This window comes from Convolutriloba macropyga, chromosome 2, assembly GCF_964194025.1.
Source record: "Convolutriloba macropyga chromosome 2, txConMacr16.3, whole genome shotgun sequence".
Taxonomy (NCBI): domain Eukaryota; kingdom Metazoa; phylum Xenacoelomorpha; order Acoela; family Convolutidae; genus Convolutriloba; species Convolutriloba macropyga.
Window position 1 is genome coordinate 75,509,518 of NC_134469.1, and position 23,075 is coordinate 75,532,592.

The following is a 23,075-nucleotide window of genomic DNA, read 5'->3' on the forward strand; positions in this document are numbered from 1 at the left end:
AGACTTTTATTTACTAATTAGTAAAGGCCATGTTCGAAAACGAAATGATAGCACCAAATTTGACTCAGGACAAAAGCGCGATCCAAGATTTCATCATATACGTTCCTTCTTGAAAAATATCCCAAAACTAAGTAACGGCTGGGAACCCTGAGGTAAGTTGCAGAGGAAATCAAAGCTGAATAAGCCAAAGGGATTGCCAGTACCCTGTTTTTTTTTCGAATTCGCCCTATTTACAATGACTAGTCTTGATTTTCAATTAAAATTCGCTGCATGAAAAAATATGTTCATCTTAAAAATGTGCATGCAAAGTCTGTAATACATATACTTACTATGGTACTTAACAGTTATAAATTACAAAGATACGACATTTTGCTGCTCAAAATTCATTTCAGCGAATCATTTTTTTCAAACTTTGTGGGATAAATTTAGTCTAGGCGAACTCATTACCTAAATATAGTCATAAAGTATATAAACTGCGCATATAGTAATTTAATAAACTCTTGATATATATTGTTTCTGATCTGAATGTGTGTCATACATTTGAAAATATTCTGATTCATCGTTGAAATGATTTGAGTCTCAAGTCCAAAAAACATATGATGACAAAAAACTATTGTTGACTGTCTGAATAGTTTTCAAAATTATCAAGTATATCAAAAAACAGAAACGACAGAAAAACAGATAGTTATATCAACAAGTTGTCAAATTCGGTTTGTTATTCTTGTTGTAAATACTGAAACTTTTATCTAGATGAGACAAAACCAAACAAAGATTTAATATTGTAATTCGGCATATGAACACTTTGTAAATTACGAAGTCGAAAAAATAAAAAAAAAACAATTGATTTAAAACCAACATGATTGATTTGAAGAAGAACAATTTATTTTTGCTTGTTGCGACAGTCTTATTCAAGTGACATTTGATAACAAATTGTTTTCATCAGAAACATCAGGTAGCTGTTGTCCGTTGTTTGACTTATTGATATCAACATCTTCGGAGATCTCATTTTTAGAAGGAATGGGTGTCCGGCTTCTTCATGTTGAAGCGACACTGTTAGGCCGATATAATAGTTTTTCATAAGCAACTCCGTGTTTTTTTTTACTGCTTGAGATTTGTGATTTATCAGACAGCATGATTTTTTAGATGGTTCTTCAACGTCAACAATTTTGATTGCGGAAGCTGATGAACCAAGTTGTCGAGCTGTGCGATATCCTTCGGAACTTGTCATAAGTCACAAAACCCAGCTCCGTTTCCACCTAATTAATAATAACTAATATTCTGTTTCGTTTAATCAATTGGGTTAAAATTATTGCTTTTCGATGACGTTCTCGTCCATCAATTTTGCTTCTTGCAAAACGTCGTTGCAAAAGTTTTTGATTATTTCATGCAAATCCCACATGGAAAAAAATAAAGTAACACGAGTTTTCTGACTTTAAAAATTGATCTCCTGCAATATCTAAGAAGTTGCTTATTTCAATTTCAAAATTTTTGTCACGAAGCTTAAAAAAACGAGTTTTGTGCGATCTCACATATGTGAATGCACTGCAAAAAGAACAAGTTGATTGTGTCTGTGATTTAGTTTATGAGAATACCTTCTAAGAATCTACAGCTTCTTCTTCGCATCTAGAGAATTGGTAATTGTAATATACCACAATTATAAAAGTTTTAGATGCTTAGAAGAATTCGCAGATCCTTAGAAGTTACTCGATGTTCAACCTTCGTAGAGGGTTGGTGCTATCTATACGTAATTTTTGAAAAGCTATTTTTGAGCGAAGACAAATAAAGTTTGAAAGTTAAGAAAGACATTTGTGTGTTTGAAGTTAAGAAATTTTGTTGGTACTGACCTCAAGACATTTCTGACAATCATTGAAGTGACTTATTGGCTAGCCTTCAAAGTCTTTTCACCGACCAGAGCCTCGAAACCTCAGCTCTCTTCGTTTCCTCTGCCAGACTTTTCCCAACTTTAATCTTGCTTAATTTTATCTAGAATATACAAAAGTGATGTACCGTTTAATTTGTTAGTCCAAGATAAATCTCTCAACTGTTTTAGTCAAGGTTGTTTTTGAGACAACTAATTTATGTGTGAGAATGTGTCATTTAAGATAATTAATTTTTTACAGCCACTATTTAATGTCAAATTACTTTCTAAAACCTTCTATTACTCTCAAGTTATCAACTAATTTTTAAAAACGAATTGGAAAATTGTGACAGTAGTTTAAAGAGAACACCTTTAGTGTGCTAAGTCGGAAAATGTGCAATTGTGTAATTTGGGCTCTCAAAAATTAGAATACTTTTGGCAATTAATTGGAGTTTGAGATTGAACGCGGCTTCCATTTTTCCAGTTTTTATAAGTTTTAATAAGTGTTTTTTTTGTAATTTTGTCATTTTTTGGTTCTTTTTCTCAAGATTAAACATGCTCATTTCAGGCTGGCGTTCCAACACGTGGCTAGGGCAGTGGGAGTCTGGTCAGTACATAAAACTGGCTCTGTTGAGGAGCTACAAGCTGTCAAGGGTCGTGTTCCACAAAGACAGCTCTTTTGCCAGTTTCTATCTACACTACAGCAACGACCCAGAGGGTATCTACTGGAGCGAGTACACAGAACAGAACATTGTTCGCGAGGTAATTTTATCACATTAAGCCAAAATGGTTTAATTTTAAAATTTGTTAAAAGTGATGTTATGAAACAGCGCCATTGTCCACACCGTATTTTTAACGCCTTAGAGCTGGAAGGATACCACCCAGACGATAATTGTCGAATCATATTTTGATCACCTCACCACGGGTTACGTTCAGCTTTTGTGAGGTTAAACCCAGAATGATCAATTTCGTATTGCTTTAACAATTTTTAATTAAAAATTATCCCTGTAAATTTTTCGCCTATTTTTGAAACCTAAGGCAATAGAAGAAAAAGACTTTGACAAAAAATTTAATTCCTTTTCAGATAAATATTGTCGTTTAACATGACGTATGACCCCGACTTACGTTTAAAATCGCTCACGATTACTTTATAAAAAATCATAAATTCAGTTTCAAAAAATTGCAACCTGTTTTGCTCAAACTATGAGCATATAGACATTGATTGCCTCAAAATCAAATCAAGATCAGATTTAAAACTTTTTCAACAAATTGTCGAAGCAAATCGCCTTTTTGGAATTCTTGAAATCGGGCAACAATATTTGGGGCAGACCTTCAAATTGAGCTCTGCCTAGAATCAATATTTGGTTCTCTTGTTTTCGGAAGATTTCACAAAAAATCTAAACTGGAGACAAATAAAAATGTTGTACTTTATTTCAATAGCGCTTCCAGTTCGCTACATTGGCTTTCTCTGCTTGTCTCAATTTTGTCTTTGCTTAAACATTAATGATTACTTTTTTAAACCGGAATTACGTTCAGATCTATTTCATTGCTGAAGCAAACAAGGTGACTCTGTAATGTGCAATTGCACATAAAGTTACGACCCCGCTCATCCACAATTTTGGCATGATTGTCTACCAAATGAGGCATAGAAAAAAACCAAAAATTCAAGTATTTTTTAAAAATTGGTGTATGAACGAAAAGATAGCCTCCAAAGCAAATAACTCAGTGGTGGAGTGAATGATGGTGCATTGGATTGATTGATGAGATGTGCAAATATTAAGAAAGCGAGTCAAGATGAACAGCAAAATCAAACAACAACAAAAATTAATTACATCAAAATTTTCATGAAAGTTTTAAAAAACAAAACTTAATAACAAAGTCAAAACAGCGTAGGATAAAACTGATATTTAACAAAATAACTCTTAATTCACCAGAAAAGATACGGGACTACTCAATAAAAAGGCTTGGTAACAATTAGACAACAAAGAACAAAAACAGTAAAGTTGTAAAATTAGCTTATTTTTTTTAAACAATTAATTTCAAAGTAATGAAAAACCATTGGAAGTCAACTAAAATATCCCATATGTGTACGATTACCAACGCTTCTGTAGAGGGAATTGAGAACTGCTGGTATTCAATTTTCGATGCGGTAACAAAAAAAAACAACAAATAGACAACAAACAAAAATTCAATTAAAACTTGACAGAAAACGCTTTCGAAACCGTAAAGCAATATTATGTCCACCAAAATATGTTTGATTGCACTTTCTGCAAGCACCGATAAAGTTTTATGTAACCTCTCATTAATAAAGCAAGGTAACAGGATGAAAAAAAAATGAAAAAAAAATTCAAAACTAAATAACACTTTAAATTTTTTTTCGAAAAAACATTTCCAAAGACATGAACGCCATTAATTATAGAACGAAATAATTAAATAGATTCGTTCATTCTTCCAAAACAAGCTCTTGAGAAATAAAATTATCCAGAATATGTCTTACGTCTACAAAAAGAACGTCAAACATGACAAAAATCAAAAATTAATTTGCTTTTTTTCCGTGTCGAAGCGAGTAAAGTCACCGAATTCTTTAAAAACATTAAATTGTGTGACACCAATCCCTCTTGAAACATTCATATGACAACAAAAATGTCATATTAGGCTTGTAGTTAACGAGACTAGATAACAAACAGACGAAAAAGGAGCAAAATTGCAAAGTTATAAAGTGTTTTTTTTTAAATTATAAAACAATTGTTTTCAGAGTCAAGAAATCCATCAACTATCTACTAATATCAGAAAATCAGATCATCTGTTCTTCCCTGAAAAACCAAAGAAACCGGGTCATTGCACTGGAATTTTCATACGACTAAAAAGACAAAGTAAAAAGGACAGTTAAAGACAAAATTCAAAAAATTCAAATAAATTCTTCGAGAAAGTAGTGTTAAAGCCGTTAAAATCATAATGTATATCTTCAAGGACATAAATATTATCAATTGTGCCTTATTTTGAAGGCCAATAAAGTGATATACGAACTGTCATTAACGTGATAATGTGACACAACTAGAAAACGTGAAAAAAGGGCAAATAACAAAAAAAAAGTTTTTGAATTTGAAATCTAGTAATATCAAAGCCAGGAAACCATAACTTACGGCGCGAAACCGCAATAAAGATTAAATTTGAGTTCAATAGAAAGAAGAAGCATTCTTTCATTGCTGACAATAAGCTACAAATTGACCAAATTAACAGAAAAATAGAGGCATATTTCAATAATTCATTATTTATTTAAAAATCAAATATTTTAAAAGTTTAAACGACCATAAGCTTTCGAGTAATCAACTGTATACAACAATGTGGAGCTTTTTAGGAATCCAATTGGACTTTTCAATAGTTAGCTTTAGTTTGAATTTTTCTGTTATTTAATTATTGTAGAAAAGATCGATTTTTTTTTAGTAATAGAGACTGACTGATTACAATCCGGATTATTTTTGGATTATATCAGTTCAAGATTGGTCAAAAGCTAGCCCTGCTAATGCTGTGTGTCCATTAGGAACACTCGATTTTTCGAATGTTCTAGATATTGATATTTTGTTAGTTTAAATTCTTGAAATCGGGAGTTCTTGAAATCGGGCAACAATATTTGGGGCAGACCTTCAAATTGAGCTCTGCCTAGAATCAATATTTGGTTCTCTTGTTTTCGGAAGATTTCACAAAAAATCTAAACTGGAGACAAATAAAAATGTTGTACTTTATTTCAATAGTGCTTCCAGTTCGCTACATTGGCTTTCTCTGCTTGTCTCAATTTTGTCTTTGCTTAAACATTAATTATTACTTTTTTTAAACCGGAATTACGTTCAGATCTATTTCATTGCTGAAGCAAACAAGGTGACTCTGTAATGTGCAATTGCACATAAGGTTCCGAACCCGCTCATCCACAATTTTGGCATGATTGTCTACCAAATGAGGCATAGAAAAAAACCAAAATTTCAAGTATTTTTTAAAAATTGGTGTATGAACGAAAAGATAGCCTCCAAAGCAAATAACTCAGTGGTGGAGTGAATGATGGTGCATTAGATTGATTGATGAGATGTGCAAATATTAAGAAAGCGAGTCAAGATGAACAGCAAAATCAAACAACAACAAAAATTAATTACATCAAAATTTTCATGAAAGTTTTAAAAACAAAACTTAATAACAAAGTCAAAACAGCGTAGGATAAAACTGATATTTAACAAAATAACTCTTAATTCACCAGAAAAGATACGGGACTACTCAATAAAAAGGCTTGGTAACAATTAGACAACAAAGAACAAAAACAGTAAAGTTGTAAAATTAGCTTATTTTTTTTAAACAATTAATTTCAAAGTAATGAAAAACCATTGGAAGTCAACTAAAATATCCCATATGTGTACGATTACCAACGCTTCTGTAGAGGGAATTGAGAACTGCTGGTATTCAATTTTCGATGCGGTAACAAAAAAAAACAACAAATAGACAACAAACAAAAATTCAATTAAAACTTGACAGAAAACGCTTTCGAAACCGTAAAGCAATATTATGTCCACCAAAATATGTTTGATTGCACTTTCTGCAAGCACCGATAAAGTTTTATGTAACCTCTCATTAATAAAGCAAAGTAACAGGATGAAAAAAAAATGAAAAAAAAATTCAAAACTAAATAACACTTAAAATTTTTTTTCGAAAAAACATTTCCAAAGACATGAACGCCATTAATTATAGAATGAAATAATTAAATAGATTCGTTCATTCTTCCAAAACAAGCTCTTGAGAAATAAAATTATCCAGAATATGTCTTACGTCTACAAAAAGAACGTCAAACATGACAAAAATCAAAAATTAATTTGCTTTTTTTCCGTGTCGAAGCCAGTAAAGTCACCGAATTCTTTAAAAACAATAAATTGTGTGACACCAATCCCTCTTGAAACATTCATATGACAACAAAAATGTCATATTAGGCTTGTAATTAACGAGACTAGATAACAAACAGACAAAAAAGGAGCAAAATTGCAAAGTTATAAAGTGTTTTTTTTTGAGTTATAAAACAATTGTTTTCAGAGTCAAGAAATCCATCAGCTATCTACTAATATCAGAACATCAGATCATCTGTTCTTCCCTGAAAAACCAAAGAAACCGGGTCATTGCACTGGAATTTTCATACGACTAAAAAGACAAAGTAAAAAGGACAGTTAAAGACAAATTTCAAAAAATTCAAATAAATTCTTCGAGAAAGTAGTGTTAAAGCCGTTAAAATCATAATGTATACCTTCAAGGACATAAATATTATCAATTGTGCCTTATTTTGAAGGCCAATAAAGTGATATACGAACTGTCATTAACGTGATAATGTGACACAACTAGAAAACGTGAAAAAAGGACAAATAACAAAAAAAAAATTTTTTAATTTGAAATCTAGTAATATCAAAGCCAGGAAACCATAACTTACGGCGCGAAACCGCAATAAATATTAAATTTGAGTTCAATAGAAAGAAGAAGCATTCTTTCATTGCTGACAATAAGCTACAAATTGACCAAATTATGAGAAAAATAGAGGCATATTTCAATAATTCATTATTTATTTAAAAATCAAATATTTTAAAAGTTTAAACGACCATAAGCTTTCGAGTAATCAACTGTATACAACAATGTGGAGTTTTTTAGGAATCCAATTGGACTTTTCAATAGTTAGCTTTAGTTTGAATTTTTCTGTTATTTAATTAATGTAGAAAAGATCGATTTTTTTTTTAATAATAAAGACTGACTGATTACAATCCGGATTATTTTTGGATTATATCAGTTCAAGATTGGTCAAAAGCTAGCCCTGCTAATGCTGTGTGTCCATTAGGAACACTCGATTTTTCGAATGTTCTAGATTCTTCCAAAACAAGCTCTTGAGAAATAAAATTATCCAGAATATGTCTTACGTCTACAAAAAGAACGTCAAACATGACAAAAATCAAAAATTAATTTGCTTTTTTTCCGTGTCGAAGCCAGTAAAGTCACCGAATTCTTTAAAATCATTAAATTGTGTGACAACAATCCCTCTTGAAACATTCATATGACAACAAAAATGTCATATTAGGCTTTTAATTAACGAGACTAGATAACAAACAGACAAAAAAGGAGCAAAATTGCAAAGTTATAAAGTGTTTTTTTTAAATTATAAAACAATTGTTTTCAGAGTCAAGAAATCCATCAGCTATCTACTAATATCAGAAAATCAGATCATCTGTTCTTCCCTGAAAAACCAAAGAGACCGGGTCATTGCACTGGAATTTTCATACGACTAAAAAGACAAAGTAAAAAGAACAGTTAAAGACAAAATTCAAAAAATTCAAATAAATTCTTCGAGAAAGTAGTGTTAAAGCCGTTAAAATCATAATGTATATCTTCAAGGACATAAATATTATCAATTGTGCCTTATTTTGAAGGCCAATAAAGTGATATACGAACTGTCATTAATGTGATAATGTGACACAACTAGAAAACGTGAAAAAAGGGCAAATAACAAAAAAAAATTTAATAATTTTAACATTTTTAATTTGAAATCTAGTAATATCAAAGCCAGGAAACCATAACTTACGGCGCGAAACCGCAATAAAGATTAAATTTGAGTTCAATAGAAAGAAGAAGCATACTTTCATTGCTGACAATAAGCTACAAATTGACCAAATTAAGAGAAAAATAGAGGCAAATTTCAATAATTCATTAGTTATTTAAAAATCAAATATTTTAAAAGTTTAAACGACCATAAGCTTTCGAGTAATCAACTGTATACAACAATGTGGAGTTTTTTAGGAATCCAATTGGACTTTTCAATAGTTAGCTTTAGTTTGAATTTTTCTGTTATTTAATTAATGTAGAAAAGATCGATTTTTTTTTTAATAATAAAGACTGACTGATTACAATCCGGATTATTTTTGGATTATATCAGTTCAAGATTGGTCAAAAGCTAGCCCTGCTAATGCTGTGTGTCCATTAGGAACACTCGATTTTTCGAATGTTCTAGATATTGATATTTTGTTAGTTTAAATTCTTGAAATCGGGAATTCTTGAAATCGGGCAACAATATTTGGGGCAGACCTTCAAATTGAGCTCTGCCTAGAATCAATATTTGGTTCTCTTGTTTTCGGAAGATTTCACAAAAAATCTAAACTGGAGACAAATAAAAATGTTGTACTTTATTTCAATAGTGCTTCCAGTTCGCTACATTGGCTTTCTATGCTTGTCTCAATTTTGTCTTTGCTTAAACATTAATGATTACTTTTTTAAACCGGAATTACGTTCAGATCTATTTCATTACTGAAGCAAACAAGGCGACTCGGTAGTGTGCAATTGCACATAAAGTTACGACCCCGCTCATCCACAATTTTGGCATGATTGTCTACCAAATGAGGCATAGAAAAAAACCAAAAATTCAAGTATTTTTTAAAAATTGGTGTATGAACGAAAAGATAGCCTCCAAAGCAAATAACTCAGTGGTGGAGTGAATGATGGTGCATTGGATTGATTGATGAGATGTGCAAATATTAAGAAAGCGAGTCAAGATGAACAGCAAAATCAAACAACAACAAAAATTAATTACATCAAAATTTTCATGAAAGTTTTAAAAAACAAAACTTAATAACAAAGTCAAAACAGCGTAGGATAAAACTGATATTTAACAAAATAACTCTTAATTCACCAGAAAAGATACGGGACTACTCAATAAAAAGGCTTGGTAACAATTAGACAACAAAGAACAAAAACAGTAAAGTTGTAAAATTAGCTTTTTTTTTTAAACAATTATTTCAAAGTAATGAAAAACGATTGGAAGTCAACTAAAATATCCCATATGTGTACGATTACCAACGCTTCTGTAGAGGGAATTGAGGACTGCTGGTATTCAATTTTCGATGCGGTAACAAAAAAAAACCACAAATAGACAACAAACAAAAATTCAATTAAAACTTGACAGAAAACGCTTTCGAAACCGTAAAGCAATATTATGTCCACCAAAATATGTTTGATTGCACTTTCTGCAAGCACCGATAAAGTTTTATGTAACCTCTCATTAATAAAGCAAAGTAACAGGATGAAAAAAAAATGAAAAAAAAATTCAAAACTAAATAACACTTAAAATTTTTTTTCGAAAAAACATTTCCAAAGACATGAACGCCATTAATTATAGAATGAAATAATTAAATAGATTCGTTCATTCTTCCAAAACAAGCTCTTGAGAAATAAAATTATCCAGAATATGTCTTACGTCTACAAAAAGAACGTCAAACATGACAAAAATCAAAAATTAATTTGCTTTTTTTCCGTGTCGAAGCCAGTAAAGTCACCGAATTCTTTAAAAACAATAAATTGTGTGACCCCAATCCCTCTTGAAACATTCATATGACAACAAAAATGTCATATTAGGCTTGTAATTAACGAGACTAGATAACAAACAGACAAAAAAGGAGCAAAATTGCAAAGTTATAAAGTGTTTTTTTTAAATTATAAAACAATTGTTTTCAGAGTCAAGAAATCCATCAGCTATCTACTAATATCAGAAAATCAGATCATCTGTTCTTCCCTGAAAAACCAAAGAGACCGGGTCATTGCACTGGAATTTTCATACGACTAAAAAGACAAAGTAAAAAGAACAGTTAAAGACAAAATTCAAAAAATTCAAATAAATTCTTCGAGAAAGTAGTGTTAAAGCCGTTAAAATCATAATGTATATCTTCAAGGACATAAATATTATCAATTGTGCCTTATTTTGAAGGCCAATAAAGTGATATACGAACTGTCATTAATGTGATAATGTGACACAACTAGAAAACGTGAAAAAAGGGCAAATAACAAAAAAAAATTTAATAATTTTAACATTTTTAATTTGAAATCTAGTAATATCAAAGCCAGGAAACCATAACTTACGGCGCGAAACCGCAATAAAGATTAAATTTGAGTTCAATAGAAAGAAGAAGCATACTTTCATTGCTGACAATAAGCTACAAATTGACCAAATTAAGAGAAAAATAGAGGCAAATTTCAATAATTCATTAGTTATTTAAAAATCAAATATTTTAAAAGTTTAAACGACCATAAGCTTTCAAATAATCAACTATATACAACAATGTGGAGCTATTTAGGAATCCAATTGGACTTTTCAATAGTTAGCTTTAGTTTGAATTTTTCTGTTATTTAATTAATGTAGAAAAGATCGATTTTTTTTTAATAATAAAGACTGACTGATTACAATCCGGATTATTTTTGGATTATATCAGTTCAAGATTGGTCAAAAGCTAGCCCTGCTAACGCTGTGTGTCCATTAGGAACACGCGATTTTTCGAATGTTCTAGATAATGATATTTTGTTAGTTTAAAGCTCAAAAATAGATGCTGCGTTTTTGATGATCAACGAATAAATTTAGAAAAAAACGGCAAAGTTTTGATTACAGAGCACTCTAAACGGAATGTGAAGTAAAAAAAGCCCCAGTTTGAGTCTAAAAAAGTTGTGTTAGTGGTGTTTGGGTCGGTACTTCCTGTAAATTTAATCAAACTGGACTAAAGAAACTTATTTCGTACTGTTTTTGATGTAAAAGCCTTAATTTTGAAAAAGTTAGCCAGAATTTTTAACAAAAAAATATTAAAAATAGCCTGCCATAAAGTTATTTGTCTCTACAAACAAAAATCAACAACACTTTCTAAAAAATTTACAAATTTTAGCAAAATTGGTGAAATTTTAGTCAAAAATTCCGGAAAATGTGAACAAAATGTCACCGGAATTCACTCTGTTTTCTGAAAATCTAAACCTCGATAAATCCCTGTAAGAAATTGAAATTAAAAATATCTTTTAATTCCATTTTTTACGCTGGACAAGCTTTCTAATGATACCAGTCTCAACTCTCTACGATGAATATATCGATCGGCCGAAATTGACTGAACAAAAAAAAACACATTTGAGTATATAGTTCCTTCCCCTCAAGAGGGGTCGGAAAAGTAAGATCTAATTATTCTCTTCGACTGTATCATGAAACAAACATGCCAGCCAGTAAAGAAAACAGTCAATAATATGTAAAAATAGACTGAATTCAGACAAGCAGAACAAATTGATAGTGAACTGGAAGTGCTATCATAATAGACTGAAAAATTTTGATTTGTCACCAGTTTTTCAGAGTCCAAATATATTTCCTAACGCTACTATGTGGAAAATCTTTTCCAAATAATGTTAAATATCATAAATTTGAAAATGATCATTGGTACATAACTGCATATATGCCTGAATTTCAACTGTGATGGGCAAAACATAGCATCAAAAATATCTAAAGAAGGTTCAAACTGTCGAGAGTTTTTGACTTGCTTTTATCTAATTCATCTTTTTTAAATAAAATGTGATCTAAAGCAACAAAAAATTGCAACCAAACAATTGATAACCGTCCTACCCAGCTACTCAGATTTTAGAGATTTTTAAAAAACCTCTCGGTTTTTTTTATTTTCTCTTCTACTCTCCTTTTACTCTTCTTAGCGTGAATTGTAATTCTGTTTTCCAACTGGTTCTCGCAAAATTTTAAATGAATTTTAAACTGTTTTTACTCTTGTCTTAAGAATTTTGTACTTCAGGTACAGGAATAATCTGAGCAGTCGCTGGCAGTCAATCTTTTTTCAAACAGCTAATGCACATTTTCTCCTCTACCACCATCACATCTGCACACCGCATCAAGAACTTCATCAATTAAGCTCTGCTCATCCATATCAGTTTTTGGGTTTAAAAAAGCGTGCGGGGTAGACCAAAAAAATGTATGAGGTTGAAAAATTTCTCGACGTCAATCACTTGTTTGATTGCTTGAAAATTTTTGAGCTGAAATTTTTAGTGAGGAGTGTTTTTCTTCATTTGGTAAGTTGATAGCTGCAATGAAAAAATTGTTTTGTTTGCTTTGTGACAGAAAAATTGTTTTCTGATGCGTACATTGCAATTGAAACAGACATGAATTCGAAAGCTGCAAATAAAGCGAACTCAACAAACGCTGACAGTGCAGTGGTCCCTACTTCTGTTTTTATTTATATGGTTTTTGTTCAAAAAGTGTCAGCGATCAAAGATCTTAGGCTTGATCATAGATCTATGTATTGACTGTCAAGGGCTTGTTAAAAACGTAAAATGCACCTTACCACAATGGGCGATAATTTTTATTTCTCTAAATCCAAAAATATTCAATTAATTGTTTTTTAATGTGTTGGTAGGTCAACGTTTTAAACAATCATCTTTTTTCTATTTTGTTTTCACTTTAGAATGTCATGATATTGCTTTATTGGCAATGTAAGAGTAGCCTATTCCCCATTTTATTTTTTATGTGACAAGTGGCAAGAGTTTGTGGGAATACTATCGCTTGCCTGAGTACTTTGGAGAAATGTTTTTCGTTTATTTACTCTAAACAGGAAGTGGAGCGGAAAATTAATTGTTTTTGTAGCGTGAATTTTTTCACTCTAACGTTAAGTTAAATTGAGAAAGTGGTGTTTGAACAAGAAATCGTTTTAAAAGATAGTGGTTTTTTGTTCACATGCGACAGTTTGACTTTGATTTTTGCTTGTTGTTTAAATCTTTCGTCAGATTATTCTTCTTAATGGTTTTTTTTTCAATCCATTTGTCGTCTATTCTTAGTGTAGTTTGTTTTTTAGTCAATGAGAATTCTTTGAATTGTTGTTGAACATTTGTTAATTTAGTTTGTTATACCTTTCATCGAGTTTTGGTTTTATATAGGTCGCTACTTTTCCGTTTGCTTTCTGATTTATCTCACTATTCCAACTGAATGGCATTTAGAATTCATTCAGTAAATTTACTCAAATACGCCCACGGTCAAAACGCAAAATGAAAAGAATCGGGATGAACCAACAAAGTCTGGGCACTAAGATGAAAGACTCAACTTTGTGCATGAAATTAGCAGAGTTCTTTTAGAGTATACTGCTAACTTGTACTGGTGTTAAGCTTTTTATTCTTCTATTTGGAGTCTGTACTGGGGTTAAGTTTTTTGCTCTTCCATTTGGAGGCCAGTTTCACCATTTTTATTGAATCCAATGAAATTAGACGCCAAATTCGAACACGTTTTGAAAAACTTGGGCTGTCGATGACTTTTCTCGTTACTTTTTCTAACTGTTTCAATTCCAACATTGGCCATTGGGCTTCGACGTTGTCTGTTTCTGTCAATTTCCTGGCTTTCTTGTATTTTGACTCATTTTTTAAAGTTTTTTTGGCTATTACTTTTCTTCTTTATTTTTGGAAAAGATCTTTGCTACCGTTGTACTCAATTATGTGGAATTGAGGGCATTAGCGTTACTAGGTTATCAAAGCAGGTGATTGCTTGACAGCAGTTTAATTTAGAATCTCAACTGGCTTGTTGTTGCAGGCTTCAAAAATTATTGATTTTTTGAATATAGTTGTTCCGACCCCGCTTGTGGGGGGAGGAACTATATACTCAAATGGGTTTTTTTGTTGAGTCAATTTTGGCCGATCGATATATTCATCGTGGAGAAATGTGAGTGGTATCATTAAAAAACTCATGCAGCGTAAATTTTGAAATTAAAATGATTTTTTCTTGAATTTTGTTTTTTTTGAGGAGTTATCGAGGTTAAAAGTTTCATGTGAACACTGGACATTTGGTGCACTTTTATTCACTTTTACCGTAATTTTTGTTGAATTAACATTTTTTCTATGAAACTTTTCATTCAAAATTACATTTCATGCCACGAAACAAATCAATTTTGTGTTCCTAACAGACGAAAGGCGACAAAAAGACTAGTTCCGGTCTCATAGGGAAGTTTACTATAAAAAAATCGAATTCTGTTTGAGAGCTCTTTTTTTTAAGAAAATTTGGCATATTTTATTTTGTTTTTTCTCAAGTTACCTAGAGACTAGTCACTTTTCATATCGAGGTTCCGTTATGGCAAACCTCATTTACAATCAAGTGAAGCCCAATGAACACAAAATTTCTTTCCAAGGAATCGCTCATGTTTTTTTGGATTCGTATCTCAGTTTTCCTAATTTTAAATGAAACGTTGATTTTGTTTTTGAGTTTTACGTGGTTTTACTAAAATTTGGAATCCTACGGCATTAAATAGTGGACTAAACGTGCAATAGGTTTTGGAATGAGCATTAAGTGAACCTATCTAGTGCTTTGAGTGGACAGCTAATGGCTGTTAAGACTTTGAAAATAAGTTTTCATCTTTTTTAATATTAACCAATCATAGCTTATTTTGTGAACTGTAAGTCAGTCTCAACAGGACCCCCTCCTAATAACAGGAACCCCCTTCTTCCTACTGCAATCAAAATTATTATCGTTAGCGATTGTATCTTCTACCTATTGGTTATAAGACTTGGAGTTTTTGTATTATTGGTTCCTTTTGAAATCTTTTCACGTTATCTTAATTTTGATGGTTCCCATTGACTTAGCGAAGATGTTCAATGAAGCATAGATAAAGTTTCCACAGAATAATTTAGGGTTTAAATGGCTTAACACTTTCTCGCACTTTTCTTCAGAGTTTTCGATTTTGCCTGTATTTATTGCTGTTTTCATAGTCATAAGACCTATTGTGATGTCTTGTCTTATCAATTATCTATGCATGACAAACATCTTTGTTCTCGTAACGAGGCATAAATGAGCGTATTTTTTTACTTCCGTTGAAAGCATTTGAATTTAGTCCCTGTTAAGACTTTGAAAATTTTTTTTGAAAACTTTTTTGAAAATAAATCAATCTTAAGCTTATTTTCTTGAACAATGAGTCAGTTCCAGTACTGACAGAACCACGTTCTTTTTTTACTTTTTACTTCAACATCAATTTATCTAGTTGGCGGTTTTATTTTCTAACTACTGGTTGTATGACTTCAATGACACAAGATTTGAATTTTTAAAAATTTTTGGATATTTCGTATTATTGGTTCCTTTTGAAATCTTATCCTGTTATCCTTATTTTAATGACTCCTGTTAGCTTAGTGAAAAATTTCAATGGATCGGCTTCGGCACTTTTTTCTCGCATTTTTCTACCGAAATTTTGGTTTTTGCCTGTATTTGTTGCTTTTTTTCATAGTCATGAGACATATTGTGATGACTTATTGATTACGTATGATTGATAAACATCCTTGGACTCACATCGTGGCTTAACTGAGCGAAATTATTGATTTCCGTTCAAATCTATTGAATTTAATGTCTTTAAAAAAATATGTTTTTAAAAAAATATGAAAAAATTTATTTGAACATTAGTCAATATTAAACTTATTTTCATGGACTGTAATTCAGTCTCAGTAATGACAGAACCCCTGTCTTTTCTACTTCAACAAAAATTTATCTAGTTAGCTGTTTTTTGTCTTCTGACAATTGGTTTTTCGACTTCGATGCACGAGCTTTCATAATTTTTTTTTAAAATTTTTGAATATTTTTTTCATAATTTTGGTTTTTTGAAATGTTATCACATTATCTTAATATTGATAGTTCCCATTGGCTTAAAGAAGACGTTCAATGGATCATTGAAAAAGTTTTCCGAGAAAAGTTTTTTTATGGCATCGACACTTTCTTCTCGAACTCTTCTTCTGAATTTTTGGATTTTGCCTGTTTTTGTTTTTGTTTTCATAGTCAATGAGGTGTTGTAATGTCCTATTGATGACTTTTTAATAACAAATCTCCTTGTCGTCACATCGAGACATAATTAAGCGTATTTAATAGCTTCCGTTGAAAGCCATTGGAATGCATGACGTTGATACTACGGGTTTTCTCAAAAATTTCGTTGTTTTAATGTATTTTTCATTGCCATACGACTTATAGTTATGAGTTATCGATGACCTACAAAAGAAAAATTTCTTTGCTTTCCCCTTGAAACAGAACTCAGCGTGTTTGTTCTTAGTGTAGTTTGTTGTTTAGTCAATGAGAATTCTTTGAATTGTTGTTGAACATTTGTTAATTTAGTTTGTTATACCTTTCATCGAGTTTTGGTTTTATATAGGTCGCTACTTTTCCGTTTGCTTTCTGATTTATCTCACTATTCCAACTGAATGGCATTTAGAATTCATTCAGTAAATTTACTCAAATACGCCCACGGTCAAAACGCAAAATGAAAAGAATCGGGATGAACCAACAAAGTCTGGGCACTAAGATGAAAGACTCAACTTTGTGCATGAAATTAGCAGAGTTCTTTTAGAGTATACTGCTAACTTGTACTGGTGTTAAGCTTTTTATTCTTCTATTTGGAGTCTGTACTGGGGTTAAGTTTTTTGCTCTTCCATTTGGAGGCCAGTTTCACCATTTTTATTGAATCCAATGAAATTAGACGCCAAATTCGAACACGTTTTGAAAAACTTGGGCTGTCGATGACTTTTCTCGTTACTTTTTCTAACTGTTTCAATTCCAACATTGGCCATTGGGCTTCGACGTTGTCTGTTTCTGTCAATTTCCTGGCTTTCTTGTATTTTGACTCATTTTTTAAAGTTTTTTTGGCTATTACTTTTCTTCTTTATTTTTGGAAAAGATCTTTGCTACCGTTGTACTCAATTATGTGGAATTGAGGGCATTAGCGTTACTAGGTTATCAAAGCAGGTGATTGCTTGACAGCAGTTTAATTTAGAATTTCAACTGGCTTGTTGTTGCAGGTTTCAAAAATTATTGATATTTTGAATATAGTTGTTCCGACTCCGCTTGTGGGTGGAGGAACTATATACTCAAATGGGTTTTTTTGTTGAGTCAATTTTGGCCCATCGATATATTCATCGTAGAGAAATGTGAGTGGTATCATTAAAAAACTCATCCAGCGTAATATTTGAAATTAAAACGATTTTTTTTTGAATTTCGTTTTTTTTCGAGGAGTTCTCGAGGTTAAAAGTTTCATGTGAACACTGGATATTTGGTGCACTTTTATTCACTTTTACCGTAATTTTTGTTGAATTAACATTTTTTCTATGAAACTTTTCATTCAAAATTACATTTCATGCCACGAAACAAATCAATTTTGTGTTACTAACAGACGAAAGGCGACAAAAAGACTAGTTCCGGTCTCATAGGGAAGTTTACTATAAAAAAATCGAATTCTGTTTGAGAGCTCTTTTTTTTAAGAAAATTTGGCATATTTTATTTTGTTTTTTCTCAAGTTACCTAGAGACTAGTCACTTTTCATATCGAGGTTCCGTTATGGCAAACCTCATTTACAATCAAGTGAAGCCCAATGAACACAAAATTTCTTTCCAAGGAATCGCTCATGTTTTTTTGGATTCGTATCTCAGTTTTCCTAATTTTAAATGAAACGTTGATTTTGTTTTTGTGTTTTACGTGGTTTTACTAAAATTTGGAATCCTACGGCATTAAATAGTGGACTAAACGTGCAATAGGTTTTGGAATGAGCATTAAGTGAACCTATCTAGTGCTTTGAGTGGACAGCTAATGGCTGTTAAGACTTTGAAAATAAGTTTTCATCTTTTTTTAATATTAACCAATCATAGCTTATTTTGTGAACTGTAAGTCAGTCTCAGTAATAACAGGAACCCCCTCCTTCCTACTGCAATCAAAATTATTATCATTAGCGGTTGTATCTTCTAACTATTGGTTATAAGACTTGGAGTTTTTGTATTATTGGTTCCTTTTGAAATCTTTTTACGTTATCCTAATTTTGATGGTTCCCATTGACTTAGCGAAGATGTTCAATGAAGCATAGATAAAGTTTCCACAGAAAAAATTTAGGGTTTAAATGGCTTAACACTTTCTCCTCGCACTTTTCTTCAGAGGTTTTAATTTTGCCTGTATTTGTTGCTGTTTTCATAGTCATAAGACCTGTTGTGATTTCTTGTCTTATCGATTATCTATGCATGACAAACATCTTTGTTCTCGTAACGAGGCATAAATGAGCGTATTATTTGACTTCCGTTGAAAGCATTTGAATGTAGTGCCTGCTAAGACTTTGAAATTTTTTTTTTTAAACTTTTTTGAAAATAAATCAATCTTAAGCTTATTTTCTTGAACAATGAGTCAGTCCCAGTACTTACAGAACCACGTTCTTTTTTTACTTTTTACTTCAACATCAATTCATCTAGTTGGCGGTTTTATTTTCTAACTACTGGTTGTATGACTTCAATGACACAAGATTTGAATTTTTAAAAATTTTTGGATATTTCGTATTATTGGTTCCTTTTGAAATCTTATCCTGTTATCCTTATTTTAATGACTCCTGTTAGCTTAGTGAAAAATTTCAATGGATCGGCTTCGGCACTTTTTTCTCGCATTTTTCTACCGAAATTTTGGTTTTTGCCTGTATTTGTTGCTTTTTTTCATAGTCATGAGACATATTGTGATGACTTATTGATTACCTATGATTGATAAATATCCTTGGACCCACATCGTGGCTTAACTGAGCGAAATTATTGATTTCCGTTCAAATCTATTGAATTTAATGGCTGTAAAGTCTTTAAAAATATATGAAAAAATTTACTTGAATATTAGTCAATATTAAACTTTTTTTCATGAACTGTAATTCAGTCTCAGTAATGACAGAACCCCTGTCTTTTCTACTTCAACAAAAGTTTATCTAGTTAGCTGTTTCATCTTCTGACAATTGGTTTTTTGACTTCGATGCACGAGCTTTCATATTTTTTTTTTAAATTTTTGAATATTTTTTTCATAATTTTGGTTTTTTGAAATGTTATCACATTATCTTAATATTCATAGTTCCCATTGGCTTAGAGAAGACGTTCAATGGATCATTGAAAAAGTTTTCCGATAAAATTTTTTTATGGCATCGACACTTTCTTCTCGAACTTTTCTACTGAATTTTTGGATTTTGCCTGTATTTGTTTTTGTTTTCATAGTCAATGAGGTGTTGTAGTGTCCTATTGATGACTTTTGAATAACAAATCTCCTTGTGGTCACATCGAGACATAATTTAGCGTATTTAATAGCTTCCGTTGAAAGCCATTGGATTGAATGACGTTGATACTACGGGTTTTCTCAAAAATTTCGTTGTTTTAATGTATTTTTCATTGCCATTCGACTTATAGTTATGAGTTATCGATGACCTACAAAAGAAAAATTTCTTTGCTTTCCCCTTGAGACAGAACTCAGCGTGTTTATTCAATTACGTTGAACGATATTGAGATATTGAATTTAATGGCTTTGATACTAGGGGTTTTCTCAAAAACTTCGTGGTTTTATTATTTTTGTTTATATTTGTTGTTTTTCAAGTAATTTTGTAGCAATAAAAACAATCGCATTGCTGTTAAAAAATTAATTGAAAAGGGAAAAGTTTTCACTGAAATAAATTTTCTCTAATGGCTTCGACACTTTTATCGCTTCGTTTTTTTTTGAATTTGCTGTTTTTGCTTTTTTCTTTATTCTTTAGATAACCGTAAAATGCTGACTGATCTTATAAACTTATAATTGACGATTAGATGAATGATGTTACACGAAGCAGTCACTTTATAGCGATTAGTCTTAAAAATTATGATAATATACATTTTCAAAGATTTTTCAAATTATTCAGTTTTTTTTTGTTCTTTTCGTCAACTTGTAACTTATTCTCGTCATTGAGAGGTCCCATCCAATTCCTTGACTTTCAAAAATCGATCTCAATGATTTTAAAATATGGCCCAAATGAACTTTTTTATTCTTTCAGTATACTTTTAGGTGAATTAGTGTAAATTAAAACATATAAAATAGTTTGTGTTTTTGAAAATCGTTCGTAATTTTTTGAGATTTTCTATGTCTTTAGTCCTTTCCTATGGATTAGTCTAAGCAAAGAAAGGCCCAATTGGCTTCATAATGACTGTTTAGTAAATTTATCAAGAATCTTACGTTATAAGCTAAGGATTTTTTAGACTTTTGTAATTATTTGTTTTAAAAAAAACTTGATTGGTTTTTGATTTTAACCTCATTTTTTCTTCTCTTTGTCGACTTGTTACCTAGTCTCTCTAAGGAAAACATCCATCTGCTGTATAGTTAGGAAAAACTAAATTTGTGTAGTTAAGGTATCTGATTGCATTTTGACGTTATTACTAGTTGCTTTTGAATTTAGATATTGGGTTTCTGCCGTGAAATTTTTGTTTTTGCGTATTTTGTTGTTTGTTGTTTTTTTCTCGTAGTCTTCCTAACAGCAGATCTCGTGAGCGTTGAAATGAGGCATGACATTACGTAATTCAATTAGTAGTTAGGTTGTGTAATGATTTTTTTAAAACTCAAACATCTATTTTTTATATCTCTTCATTTGGTTGACAATTAAGTCAAAAATGTAGATGAGCTCGGGTCGGAACATCATGTGCGAACGCACATTAACGGGCCTCCTTGTTCATATTTTGTGGGTACGTGTTATCCGATCTCAGTGTTATGCCTACTGAGCAAGCACGTTCTCATTACACAGGGCTTCTTACTCATTGGAAAATGTTTTAAACCAATGTCTAAACGTATTTATTATTGTATAATTACTTTAATCTCTGATGCATTGTATGTTGTCAAATTCGTATGTGGGAATCGTCTTGGTAACTCTTTATGTTAGAATAATAATGTCATTGAAGTTTTTGATGTTCGAATTCTTTATGGCGGATATACATCTTTTGTTTGTCAACAATAAAGTCTTAAAAAAATATAGAAATTGCAGCACATAATAATGTTTCAGCATATGACATTATATGGAAGTTGAGTCTTGCGGTTGGGCAATAGTAATAAAAAATTTGAAACGATAAAGCTTCCAATTGCGAAATTCTGTTTTTCTAAAAATAATTACTCCTGTTCCGGACTTTCAATTTGATCTTGCTTGTCAAGCCTTATTGGATCAGCCCACGGCTGCAGTTCACCAGATCCAAATACGGCCAACATAACACCTCCTACCGCTGAAATAACGCCCATTAGGTAAAAGCAGTACAACCATAAATCCTTGCTGTGTATGTTATCGTCCGTGATTCTGTCAATTGCAATCGGCATCCCAAATCCAGGCACAGATCCAACCGTGTTTCCAATTGCTGCAAGAGTTCCTGCAAAATAGAAAGCCATATCCAAACTACTGCAAAATGATGCCGCGTAGTAAAACCCAAAGAAGAAGGTTGCAACTGAAATAAAGCAAATAGAAAGCCCAGAATTGCATTCGGCGTATCCAGCTGCAATTAAGAAGACACCTGGTATAACCGAAGCGATTAGTTGGTTGACCTTTCGTATAAAAGTTGTGCTGACGAGGTGATGTCCTCGAAGATAATCTGTGTAGCATGAAGAAATTAGCGTTCCCAATACATTACAGAACCAGGGTACTGCGCATAAGAAACCATCGGCTGTGACGTCATAATTCAACACGTTTGAGAAATATAAGGGGAGACCTGTTAAGAGCCCAAAATCTACAGTGTTAACTGTTGTGACGACAAATAGAAATGCGTAAAACGGCGGACTTTTCAGCATTTGTTGCCATGGTAACCGATATCTATTTTCATCACTCGTTTCAGTCAACGCTATAATGTATTTAAATTCGGTTTTGGAGATTCTTGAATGGCAGTCTGGCGAATCGGCTGCAACGTACATCCAGATGACGAACCAGATGATTCCGAGAAATCCATTGAGCAGAAATGGTAATGGCCAGCCTCAGTGAAACAAAACTTGATACATCTTGCTATAAAATGATGCACAAGAAATCCAGGTTGAGGCCCAGGCTAAATGAAGTATGTCCAGACCGAAGATGAACACGTGAGAGATTGTCGTGCGATCAAAATTAAATAGTTTGGAAACAGAAAAACGCACCAAAGTTACAACATAGACGCACAAAAGTTTAGAGAACGTACGAAGTCTGGACATAAGTACTTAACAATCTGGAACAATGTGGTCTTATAAACTTATAATTGACGATTAGATGAATGATGTTACACGAAGCAGTCACTTTATAGCGATTAGTCTTAAAAATTATGATAATATACATTTTCAAAGATTTTTCAAATTATTCAGTTTTTTTTGTTCTTTTCGTCAACTTGTAACTTATTCTCGTCATTGAGAGGTCCCATCCAATCCCTTGAATTTCAAAAATCGATCTCAATGATTTTAAAATGTGGCCCAAATGAACTTTTTAATTCGTTCAGTATACTTTTAGGTGAATTAGTGTAAATAAAAACTGATATAAAATAATTTGTGTTTTTGAAAATCGTTCGTAATTTTTTGAGATTTTCTGTGTCTTTAGTCCTTTCCTATGGATTAGTCTAAGCAAAGAAAGGCCCAATTGGCTTCATAATGACTGTTTAGTAAATTTAT

The 23,075-nt window shown here is 31.7% G+C and overlaps 1 protein-coding gene across 1 annotated transcript in view; it reads left to right on the forward strand.

Annotated features, from left to right (window-relative positions):
- The window catches only part of LOC142334998 (uncharacterized), a 253,501-nt gene that overhangs the window by 201,534 nt on the left and 28,892 nt on the right, over positions 1-23,075 (forward strand). Inside the window, exon 16 of the mRNA XM_075383327.1 lies at positions 2,427-2,620. Coding sequence (XP_075239442.1) covers positions 2,427-2,620 — 194 coding nt within the window. The remainder of the gene's footprint in view (positions 1-2,426; positions 2,621-23,075) is intronic.